This window comes from Periplaneta americana, chromosome 13 (genome assembly GCF_040183065.1).
Source record: "Periplaneta americana isolate PAMFEO1 chromosome 13, P.americana_PAMFEO1_priV1, whole genome shotgun sequence".
Lineage (NCBI taxonomy): Eukaryota > Metazoa > Arthropoda > Insecta > Blattodea > Blattidae > Periplaneta > Periplaneta americana.
The window spans coordinates 139190057-139203171 of record NC_091129.1 but is presented as its reverse complement, the minus strand read 5'-3'; the positions used below and the strand labels follow the sequence as shown (position 1 = coordinate 139203171).

Below are 13115 nucleotides of genomic sequence, written 5' to 3'. Positions count from 1 at the left end.
CGCATTGAAAGTACAAATAAACACGTATTTTTTACTGGTGCAACGTTAATAAGAAAGTATTGAAAATATCAAATAAAGAAAATAAATAGTACGCGCGTGAGCTAACCAGCTGACTGTGAGGCGGGAGCTAGCCTAGACAAGCAAGGCCAGGAGACATAAACACGTGATGTTTCGTCTAGTAGCGCATAGCTGGGCTAGCTTTATCACAGGTTTTCATAAACACAGGAGTAAAATGACGCCCAATGCTCACTTATCTTCATCTCTTGGCCAGTGTGTGCTGTGTTGCGCCTTTCAAGTCTAGGCGTGTGAAAATAATTTATTTAATACCCCCATGACACTAAGCAAACAATGCCGAATCTCTCTTAATAATGCAAGGTTTTTTCTCAATATTTTTTTACATTTTTACAAATGGGCAAAAAGCCTAAAAGTAAGTAAAATCAGATTATCTGTCTATCTGTATACAATAAAAATAAGGATTACTTCTTATCATAACCTACCAATGTTAGCTTCAAAATGAGCTCTCGTTCAATATTCTGCAGTAAGTGGTTCCAGAGTTCTGAGCGCTGAAAGAGGCTTGTTTTTCTAAAATACGCTAAATTTGTGGCTCAACAACACGAAAACCGTTTGACTTTCGATAGTATATTTTTGCAAATGCACTGTCCTCAGCACCTTGTATAAATAGGGAAAAAATTAGAGTATAAAAAAATGCGAGGTTTTTTTACTGATCGATTTCATATGGAATAGCCCATATGCAGAAAATGTGAAGTGGAGAGCGACTTACTTATCAAGGCTATATGAAAGATCCTGAAGTGAGGTGAGTACACCCAAATATTTTATCCCAACTAAAACATTGTCATACAGTGTAGCCTAATCAACAGTGGGATTTGAACTGAAAACTGAGCAACCTCATATCAGAAATCTAGCTCCTTCCTCATGAAATAAGTTGGTGGCTGGAGAACCTTTGCCTATATTAAATAAGTGAAGCATAAATACTGGATGAGAATGATCTCTTGGTCATTTCATTTAGAGTAAGCAGGAAGTGCGCTGAGAAATTCTGGTATAGAATATTGAGGCACTTTAACCCTTTGCGGACGGATTTAAATATCGCAGTCACTCTGTGTCGGATGCTGCGCACTGTGGGACTGCAACGCGGATATTGCAGTGGCAGATGTCACCCGACATGGGACTCAAAACGGTTAAGGCCTAAAGTTTATGTACACTCATGGAAAGAAAAAATGACTGGCTTGGAAACATCTTCAAAGCGGCCTTGCAGTATAGCTGTACTGAAATTTTGCAACAATATCTTTATGATTCCACTTAGGCTACTGTTGGGCGTACATAATCCTGGCCATCAAAGTCACTCGTTTGAGTACACTCTTTGTATAATGGCTGTTGACTTAATATATACGTCAACATATACGTACACCGAACATGGAGTCAGGCCAGAGGGAGGCAAAACACTAGAGGAGGGGGATTCGATCCAGTGAAGTGGACTGAACTTCAGCATAGCTCAATGGTTAGAGCGCTTGCTACGGAGAACAAAGAACCCAGGTTCAATCCCTGGCACCGGAGTGAATTTTTCTTCTCTAATAGCCATCGTTACCATAACAGATAAATTCCATAGGACCAGAAATTAATCTTTATGTAGATTTTAACAAATGGTTGTAGATTCAGAGAATTTTTATGTTAAATACGGTACTTACTTACTGGCTTTTAAGGAACCCGGAGGTTCATTGCCACCCTCACATAAGCCTGTCATTGGTCCCTATCCTGAGCAAGATTAATCCAGTCTCTAACATCATATCCCATCTCCCTCAAATCCATTTTAATATTATCTTCCCATCTACATCTCGGCCTCCCCAAAGGTCTTTTCCCTTCTGGCCTCCCAACTAATAGTCTACATGCATTTCTGAATTCGCCCATACATGCTACATGCCCTGCCCATCTCAAACGTCTGGATTTAATGTTCCTAATTATGTCAGGTGAAGGATATAATGCGTGCAGCTCTGCGTTGTGTAACTTTCTCCATTCTCCTGTAACTTCATCCCTCTTAGCCCCAAATATTTTCCTAAGAACCTTATTCTCAAAAACCCTCAATCTCTGTTCCTCTCTCAAAGTGAGAGTCCAAGTTTCACAGCCATAAAGAACAACTGGTAATATAACTGTTTCATAAATTCTAACTAAGATTTTTTGACAGCAGACTAGATGACAAAAGCTTCTCAACCGAATAATAACAGGCATTTCCCATATTTATTCTGTGTTTAATTTCCTCCCGAGTGTCATTTATATTTGTTACTGTTGCTCCAAGATATTTAAATTTTTCCACCTCTTTGAAGGATAAATCTCCAACTTTTATAGTTCCATTTCGTACAATATTCTGATCACGAGACATAATCATATACTTAGTCTTTTCGGGATTTACTTCCAACCCTATCTCTTTACTTGCTTCAAGTAGAATTTCCGCGTTTTCCCTAATCGTTTGTGGATTTTCTTCTAACATATTCACGTCATCTGCACAGACAAGAAGCTGATGTTAAATACGGTATGAAGGTAAAAAGATTCAGAATTTCTTAAATTATCGTAAGATAGAGAAAAAAATTCTGTATCACCTTATGCTATTGGATGTTAAAATAAATATTAATAAACTGTGCCAATTGAGCACTGAATATGAAAAATACCTCTATAATTGTAATTCTGTTACTGTGGAATTGCCCATACATAAATAAATGTTGCTTCTCAACATTCTAAATCTTATAGATAAATACAATATAATATTTGTTACTCAGTCAAATGACAAATCAATGTAAAATAATGACTTATATTATGGTCATTAAGTTTTAAACACATAAATTACATATTGCAAACGTTTTCGCCCATTCAGGCAGCTTCAGGCACAATTATACAATATCTCAATATCAAACTGTATAGTCATTACATTGGTGGTAGAAAAACTGTTTTACTGACTATACAGTTTGATATTGAGATACTGTATAATTGTGCCTGAAGATGCCTGAATGGGCGAAAACGTTTGCAATATGTAATTTATGTGTTTAAAACTTAATGACCATATAATATAAGTCATTATTTTACACTGATTTGTCATTTGACTGAGTAACAAATATTATATTGTATTTATCTATATTAATTGACAATCTGAACAATTTTCATCATGCTCTCTAAGTTAATTCTAAATCTTGATTACAACACCATGTTCTTGTATATCATAACATCAGGATTAGTTTTAATTGTATTATTGTGCTGATTGATAACTATACAGTAAAACCCCTCTTAACCGAAATCTGGCTTATCCGAAATGATGCCTAAAAAAAAAAAAAAAGAGCCAATGTTTCATTTATCCCTGCAATATGTACAGCATGGCTACAAATTTAATGCTGTACAACAATGCTACATCTGTTTTCCACCTCCATCCCCCAAACATTTGTTTTGTATAGTAACCGGATGTGACCAGTTCAGTTAATTGAGACATTCTTTTTGCCCCCCCCCCCACTTACCAGGGAATTACAGGACTATGGTGTATGCATTCGAGGTAAGTTTCCAATTTCCCATTCATTTTAGTTTGTCGCAATTATCGCGTTATAGGTACGTTTTATTTTTTAGTTACACTAGCACGATGTAAAAGTAGAAGAAAATGTATTGTTGTATCCATAAAGGATAAGTTAGAAGCTGTGAGAAGTGTGGAAAGTGTGCAATCTTGCGAAATGTTGCTTCTGATTATGGAGTAGGAATATCAACCATCTCTGATTGGGGTTAAATGTAAATCCAAACTTTAGGAACATTCCTGCAAGATACCAAACTGGAAAACAATGAAAGAAGCTCAATTCAAAAAAAATAAACGAGACCGTGTTTCTTTGGTTTACGCAGTAATGTGCAAAGGGGATGCCACTGTCAGGGCCAATAAATCAAGGCTAGGTTATTAGCAAAAATGTTGTGGCAAGACAGTAAACATTTCTGTGCTAGTTTATAATTTACATGTTTAACGATTTCTTTTCCTTCCCACTTTAACCGAAAATATTTCACATCGATTATCTGAAAAATCACACTACCCAAAATGGCTCCAACCACTTTATTTTGGATAAACGGGGTTCTACTGTACCATTTGGCACTCGACTGAAAAAAAAGGTCGGCCATTTTTTGTTTCGATGAGTGTACAACAGGTCACTAAAATTATCACTTACCCTGCAGCTGAGTTCGTAGGAGTTGACTGTTGGACATTATTCACTGATGATTCACGCTTGAGTAGAGCCTTCAGAGCAACTTGTGGCAGCACTGCTTTCATTTCTGGAATGCTGTCTGCAGGCAATGAAGTTTTCTTAATATCATCTAAAAGAACTTGTCTTTTGGACTGAGTTGTCTTAACCACACTGTTCACTATATCCTGAATGAAGTTGGAAGAATGTGATGGTTTTTCTTCTTCTGCAACAACACTCCGCACACTACCATTTGTCTCTATTTTAGACCTGTTATTTTCACTAGTTCTGTTTCTCTTTTCTTGAACAAACTGTGACAAAGACAATGTTCTCTGTTCTGTCTTAACTGTGACCCTTTCACTAAATTCAGAATTATTCACTACCGGACTGTGCACTTTCTTTGTCTGTATGTTCGAACCATTGAATATTGGTTTATCTAAAATAGTGCTGTGTTTTTGTTGATTTGACATTTTTTCACATTTAAAACTATAGTTCAGTGTCCCATTTGCTTTAGATTTATTGGTTTTGTTTTTAGGTGCCATTAATTGTTGGCAATTAGCAATATTTGTTCCTGCTGGCAGGTATGTTACAGGTGAAGGTGAGGTATTTGTGTTGCCAAATGATGGTTGGCTAACTGCAGATGGCGAGTTTGTAGACTGTGGACTTAAGAGATCCAGTAAGTCAAGCATGGAGGATACTTTTGATTCATCTGCTGACTGTGTTTCCGAACTGCTACTTGTATTCAATGAATCTTCTAGTTTTGACGAGCTAAAGTTTTGTCCAGGTGTGGCTTCTCTTCTTTTTCTTCTTTGAGATGATATTCCTCGTCCTATTGGTGTTTCGTTATCACTTTCATCATCTTGAAAACTGTCCTTGTAATCCTGGAAAGCACAACAAATTTGCTCATACCTAAGCTAGAAATTTATTGCTGACACACAGGTCATAATTCTTTAATAGTACATTATTTAATGAACTCCAAAAATGTGATTCAAACATAAATTCGAACTCCAAACTACAATCTAGCACAGCAATAGAAATTAAGATGACACATGGTACACACAATAAATACATATTTTTTTTTTTTTTATCCAATGCCACCAAGTTGTCTTTTCGACATTTCTGGTCTTCTCTCCTGGCCGTGGCTTAGTTGTAACCCACTTCTGAGGTTGGGGCGCCTGGAAGGCGGAGTTACATTACCCCGATGATGTGATAGGATGATTATGATAATGTGGTGCCAGGAGAGGTCTTAAAGCTAAACTTACCCTAAATTCCAGACCATGGACGAACACAGGAATAATCCCCTTTAAGGAAAAATTCCTGTGCTCTAACCGGGAATCGAACCCAGGACCTCATGAACTATAGCCAGAAGCTCTGACCACTAGACCATGAGGCTGGTCAATACATATAATACACAGCAAACTACATGCTAAGACTTCAAGGTAATGAAATCAGGAGGAAAAAAGAGAGAGAGAGAGAGACCAGTATCAAGAAGAAAAGAAATAATTATTCACAATTTTACATGAATTATTCTCTCATTACTTTATATAAAGAAGGAATAAATGACAACCTAGAATTTAACAGATATGTACCAGAATACTAGTGAAATTAGGAATTTGTGAGAATCTGAGCTTCAAAGTAAATGAAGTGCTAATGTCTTCATGAGGTGGTCCGTCATTGGTGAGTGAGAAGTGTGATTACTTTGTTGTTGCATAATATTACAGACTACTTAGAAAATTTGCTCCCCATCCTTAAATTATAACACGTCATCAAGGTTTATTCTACAGAGTGTTCCAGTGATAAGTACTGGTTTATTTGTTGGCCGCTAGGTGGAGGTGGTGGTTGAGCAACTGCTGGGCGGCCAGCTCCTCCCTCTCTCAACATTCAATACCTCACATAACAGACTAGTCAGAGACTGGAATACACAGAGTGGAGTCGTGTTATGTTGTGTCATGCCTCTCATTTATAGTCCCATCGCTCTAATTTCCGGCAGCCAATCACGTTGCAGGTCGGCTACATTTAAACATGTGCTTCTTGTGATTCGCTGATGAAGATGTAAAGCATTTCTTAAGGCTCGATAAATACTTAATATAATCGTCCGCCATTTTGGCTCTTTCGTTGGCGTTCGCAGAAACCACACGAGGACGTTATTTGCCACTCAATTATTTGCTGAATTACAGTGCGTTTGATTTATTATCATAGGAGCTACGACATGATAATGTTTAACGGTGTGGCAAATAGATCCCTCGTCTGGTAGCTTGGCAACAAAAGAACAAAAATGGCGAACGATACTACCTACCTAGACTTTATAGAGCCTTGACTTCCTAAGACGTAAGCAAAGAGGAGGAGTCACGCCGGGAATAACAGCAACGCGACTATAGTTATCATATGGAAATTGCATAATGGTGAGATATTCTGTGCTTGAATGTACATACATACATTGTGAAAACTTAGTTCTAACCAGGAGAGCAATAAAACAATTAGTGAAAAAGTTTATTGAAACAGGTAGTGTAATTGACAGATTAAAAACAATCATAATCTTGTGTGCTTACAGAAGAAAAAATTGACGAAGTTGGAGCTGCTTTGGAACGTACACCTGAAAAGTCTCCGAGATGTGTAGCACAGAAAATCAGAATTTCAAGAACATCTGCCCATCGAGCAACAAAAAAATTACAATTGAAGTCCTTGATAATAACTGTAGTTCATTAGGTACAACTCCTTAATTTTGTTACTAAATCTACGTATTACTCTGTAAAAAGACTTATTAAATCTACATACTTAGACTTCAACAAACAAAATTTGATAACACAATCCCATGGGAAAAAATGGAACTCTCTGCATCAAAATCCACAGTTAATTCCCGATTTACCACGAAAATCGTCTGTAGCTGCATTTAGATTGGCAACAGGCCATGATTGTTTGGCCAAACATCTGCATAGAATTGGAATATATCAGTCCCCTAACTGTCCATTGTGCAACTCAAACCAAGAAATGGATTCGGAACACCTCAAAATCTGTGCTTCAGTGGCTGGTCATGATAATATCTTTGAAAAATATTGGAATGCAAGAGGTCAAATGACTTTATTGTCAAACGCCTGGCAACAACAACAACAACAACAACAACAACAACAACAACTCCTTAATTTTAACAGAAGATCTAATTTTTGTAACTGGATGGTATAATCTTTTCGCTGTAAGGAAAATCATAATGTAAATAGTAGCACGTGACTGAAGTGAGGCTTCATTGGCCCCTGTTTGGCGCCACAGATTCTCTGTACGTGTTCCCGCCTACTGTTGTACATTCTGTTCCATATTAAACATTTCCCATTACTCATCAAGTTGGCCTAACCTTACTACCAATGCATTCGTTTGCTTAAGAAACATTTACTTTATAATTACTGCAATTAAATTTATTTAAATCTTATGTCTTCACAAAGGACAGTTGAGGATGCAGAAGCCATACTTCTGTACCACGTGCTTACGTGAACAACTACGAGCTCAAGTGATGCCAGCTTGTTACAAGAACAGACTACCTCGGTATTACTGTTGGTATTCATCCACGTTCATAGTACATAACAAAATATAAAAGTAGATTTTCTTTTACATAGCGTTTTACATATCAGTGACGTTAAATGTTTCATCGTATTTAACAAATAGAATTCAATTTTTCATTTTCAAATAATACAAGATTATGGTTTCCAAATACGAACTATATTTTCCTGCGCCATGTCAGTGTTTCGACTGGGAGCCAATCACGGGTATGACAGCAACGTGCTTATGTTTACATTAGGATTTTTCTTACAGCGAAAACAGTATAGAAAAAGTTCATAATGATGATATTGATCCCAGATAGATTTTTTTTCTGATGAAGCATGGTTTTTTGTTAATGGACATGTATTATCGCGTAATAACAGGCACTGGGCAATAGAAAAACCTCAACATGTGATTGAGGTTCTACAGCATGGGCAAAAAAAAAATAGGAATGTGGTGTGCCATCAATGCTCACAGAATTATTGAACCTTTCTTCAGCAAAGATACAATAAACAGTGAAAGATACATACGCCTTATTTTGAGACCACTGTGTAAAGAAGTGGCATATCATGGATGCTTAATGAGGTATTTTCAACAGGATAATGCGACCGCTCATACTGCCAATGTGTCTATGACAGAGCTCAGCCATGTCTCTGGGCTGAGAATTATCGGTAGGGGGTTATGAGTGGCTTGTTCCCAAATCTAACATCGTTAGATTTTTATCCATGGAGAACACTGAAAAATGTATGCAAATAATTCTCGTACAATTGAACAACTGAAAGATAACATTCGTGACACAATTAGACAAATCAGTGTAGTGGAACTCATAAATGTATAAATGTGAATAATGGTTTTTTACGGCGACGTGAACTCTGTATAGTGCAGAATGGTCAACACTTCCAGCAGTTACTGTCAAGAGGGTGAGTACAAAATTCTGTAATTAATATAACATATGTCTATGCGGATGACGTGAATATGTTAGGAGAAAATCCACAAACGATTAGGGAAAACGTGGAAATTCTAGTTGAAGCAAGTAAAGCGGTAGGGTTGGAAGTAAATCCTGAAAAGACTAAGTATATGATTATGTCTCGTGACTAGAATATTGTACGAAATGGAACTATAACAATTGGAGATTTATCTTTCGAAGAGGTGGAAAAATTCAAATATCTTGGAGCAACAGTAACAAATATAAATGACACTCGGGAAGAAATTAAACACAGAATAAATATGGGAAATGCCTGTTATTATTCGGTTGAGAAGCTTTTGTCATCTAGTCTTCTGTCAAAAATCTGAAAGTTAGAATTTATAAAACAGTTATATTACCGGCTGTTCTGTATGGTTGTGAAACTTGGACTCTCACTTTGAGAGAGGAACAGAGATTAAGGGTGTTTGAGCATAAGGTTCTTAGGAAAATATTTGGGGCTAAGAGGGATGAAGTTACAGGAGAATGGAGAAAGTTACACAACGGAGAGCTTCACGCATTGTCTTCTTCACCTGACATAATTAGGAACATAAAATTCAGACGTTTGAGATGGGCAGGACATGTAGCACATATGGGTGAATCCAGAAATGCATATAGAGTGTTAGTTGAGAGGCCGGAGGGAAAAAGACCTTTGGGGAGGCCGAGACGTAGATGGGAAGATAATATTAAAATGGATTTGAGGGAGGTGGGATATGATGGTAGAGACTGGATTAATCTTGCTCAGGATAGGGACCAATGGCGGGCTTATGTTAGGGCGGCAATGAACCTCCGGGTTCCTTAAAAGCCAGTAAGTATACTAATGTTAAATATAAAATACAACATATTATGGTTAGTAAGTATGCATGTAAGTTTTAATTTGGTGATGCACTGTGAGTTTAAGGACCTGTTTGCTGGCAGTCACTCAAGCACCATGCTGTGCTGCCCAGTGGCTGAAGAATAAACTGGTACTTATCGCTAGAACACTCTGTAGTACTTCACACTTCAAGAAGTACTAGGACTGACTGAAATATATAATAATACAAGTATATATAATCTTACTGGTTTTATGTATCAACACCCATTTCTGTCAATCCAAAATCCTCATGTTTACACTACTGTCAGATTCAATAATTAAGATATAAGATACTTATCAGCTTACTTCTACATTTGTAGGTGAGGATATTATGTTTCTCCTCCAATTTTCAATTCTTTTCACAGTCTCATTTTCTCTTCTTGCTTGCTGTTCATTGTGTTCTCTAATATAATCCTACAGACATAAAAAAATTAATTAATTAAAAAGTAATAAATAAATACAAAATATGAGGGTCATTTCATAAGTCATGGCAACTATGTTATATCTTCCAAATAACCGAAAATGTGGTTAGTTCAATATATACATTTGAAAACCTTTTGTACACTGTATGGGATGTCACCACCAGATTGCGTCTGTGTGCACTGGTGGCTAGTTGACAGCACACACAAACGTTAGTATGCTAGAGGCTGTGCTCCAAGATGTAAGTAAAGTTCAATAGCAGTCATACGTGAAAATTGCAGTTCTTCGTGACAGAAATGCTCTTCAATGTCATTTTGAGCTACGAGAAGCAGTGGGTTATAGTACGTTGGAACATCCTCCCTACTCACCTGAGCTCAGTCCATGCGACTTTGATCTCATTCTACAATTGAAGAAGCCGTTGCGTGGGAAGCGGTTTGCAAACAGGGAGCGCATCTTAACAGCATTTCGACAAGAGATGGTACACGCAGATGATGTTATTCAATGCCTGCATCATCATTGGCAAAGATATGTGTAAATCTTGGGGAATTATTCTGAAGGGTGTTAGCTGTAAATAATGTACTCTGTTTCCTTTTGTACATAATGAAACAATGACTTCTATTCACGCATTTTTCAATTTCCCTTACCCATTGCCTCCTGAACCCAGACCCAAATTAGTACTAGCATAGTGAAGCATATTCCATTGACCTTCAAAATGCTTATAGTGAATTTCTATTCCTGCAGCTTTATTGGCTGATGACAGACAGACAGACAGATAGATTAGATTAGACAGGTTCAGGTTCAGGTTCAGGTTCAGATTCAGATTCAGATTGAGATTAAGATTCAGATTATTAACCCAACTCCAAACAGTCAATTTCTTCTTAATGACCTTAAATGTCCACCATCTGTTCGTTACACACTTACGTTCCTATCAGAATTCTAATCTTGCTAACTAAATTTATACATAATTCAATCTTTCTACATTACATCTAACTCGTAACACTCCACCCGGTTATACTCATTGGGATCTTTTTTCTACCTAATACATATCATTATAATCTTATTAAATATTGACATGAGTATCTAGTTCACTTTAGTTTGATCATTAATTTCTTAACCACAACCAACACTTAGAAAAAACCATAGAATATTGTAAATAACTATCCATGATATGAAATGACCCTTGTATTAATGCCTCAAAGTAGTTGTTTATGAAAGTGTGTAATAATTTAGTAATAAGATGTATAAACATATACAATGCAATCACTTCCACCATTATAAAATAAAAAAAAATTCCTTGAAAATCATATGTATCCAGAAACTTTATATCAAACAGACCACTGGGCACCATAAACTTAAACAATGAGAAACATTCAAAAGTCATTTACTGAAATCATTTTATACTTTGATTCCTCAAGTCTGGGTTTCAAATGTTGAATCCATTGTAGAAAAATCAGAAAAATTGGAATAACCTACCTATCTTCTGAATGGACTGAAGGATTATAATTATGATGTATGAAGAGACACTGATGATGACATCAGCTAATCCATAATGATGATTAAATTTTAGGAAAGGTGACATAGGATAAAAAAGATACAAATGTAAAAATCCGTTCAGTTTGTATTCTGTGAAATAAAGTTATTTCCTTTTCCCTTCATTTTCCTTGCAAGTCACTGCATATTTTCCTAATTTTACTTTAATTTTTGGGGGAAAGAGGGGAAAATACACAATGTATCTAAAAGACTTCACAAATTTGAAAGAATATAAACATTTACTAACAATGTTTTGATAAGCCATAATTCAATAAAAATCTTCAAGTTTCATGCAGTGTTGAATATTGTGGTATTCAATACAGTGGCGGCTCGTGCCGGATAAATTAGGTGAAGGTCAATAGAATTCTAGATAATTTCCTGGAATCGTTATATAGCCGTGACGTCGCGAATGCTTTTGTAACCTATACGATGGTCATATTGAATTAATGTAATAGATTCACCATTTTCTTAAGTTTTATGAAAAGCACAGCATATAAAATAAACAAATTTTCAACATTTTCGGAAGCTACGTCCCCTTAATCCCGAAGAATTCACTGTCCCAGCAAAACTTCCACACAATACATACCACAACATAATAAAACAACCACAAGTCCACATGACATAAAAAAGACAAAATCTAACACATTTTATACAACACATCAAATTAAAAGAGTACACAAGAAATAGGACCCATAACAAAATTCAAAATCACAATCATGATCGTAAACCATACCGTAGCCATACCAACACATAAGACTTCATCGTATTCATCATCATACACTATCTCGCTTTCGCGCTTGTGGAATACCCTACCCAGTGACATCAGAGACTGTCGGAATTTAGTAGTGTTCAAAAGCAAACTTATTAAGCATTTTCTTGCTGCGTAGATTAGGTTTAAGTTTTACTTAGTTAATAAAAAAAAAATTCTCTCTTCTTAATTTTTACAATGAACTGTCTAGCTTTTATTAGTCTGTTAATTCTTTTAGTACTTTGATTTTTATTGTATTTGTAAATTCAATATTAATTCTAATTATAATTGTATTCTTTATATTGTAGTTGTAATCCCTGGTAGAGGGGAAGAGAAGGCCTGATGGCCTTATCTCTACCAGGTTAAATAAATAAATAAAATAAAATAAATAAACTGTATTCATATTTTAAATCAACTTCGGAACATGCAACTTCCAATATAAGCTTACCTATCCAGTAAAATCAGTAGCTACGATTAAATCAAAGCAGTATTCTGTTGAACAGAAAACTTACACTTGAACGGAAAAGAAAGGGGCACTAGTAATTTCATCTCTTACAAGTTCATTGATGCATTCAGAAATACAATCAATTATTTCATTTTGAATCGTTTTAGATTTCCCAGAAAGAACAGACCCAATTTTTTCATAGTGATTTCTAATTTTCATACGGCCAATGAAATGAGACCCAATAATTCTTTCAAATTCCCCCTGTTCTGTGACGAAATACATTCATCATGACCGCGAAAAGCCAATTCCTGCTTGCTTAGAAACAATACCGTATCGATTGCGGTGTGCATTACCAGTCTATTTAAACATACGTTTTCATTAAATTGACTTACGTATAACCTATAACTTTTCTTTAGTGCATC

At 36.1% G+C, this 13115-nt stretch overlaps 1 protein-coding gene across 1 annotated transcript in view; it reads right to left on the bottom strand.

Moving 5' to 3' along the window:
* Window positions 1-13115, bottom strand: part of LOC138712500 (putative ATP-dependent RNA helicase TDRD12) — a 116056-nt gene that overhangs the window by 87762 nt on the left and 15179 nt on the right. The window contains exons 6-7 of the mRNA XM_069844381.1: window positions 9857-9964; window positions 4197-5089 (exon numbers count right to left, since the gene is read on the bottom strand). Of these exons, the coding sequence (XP_069700482.1) occupies window positions 4197-5089; window positions 9857-9964 (1001 nt within the window). The remainder of the gene's footprint in view (window positions 1-4196; window positions 5090-9856; window positions 9965-13115) is intronic.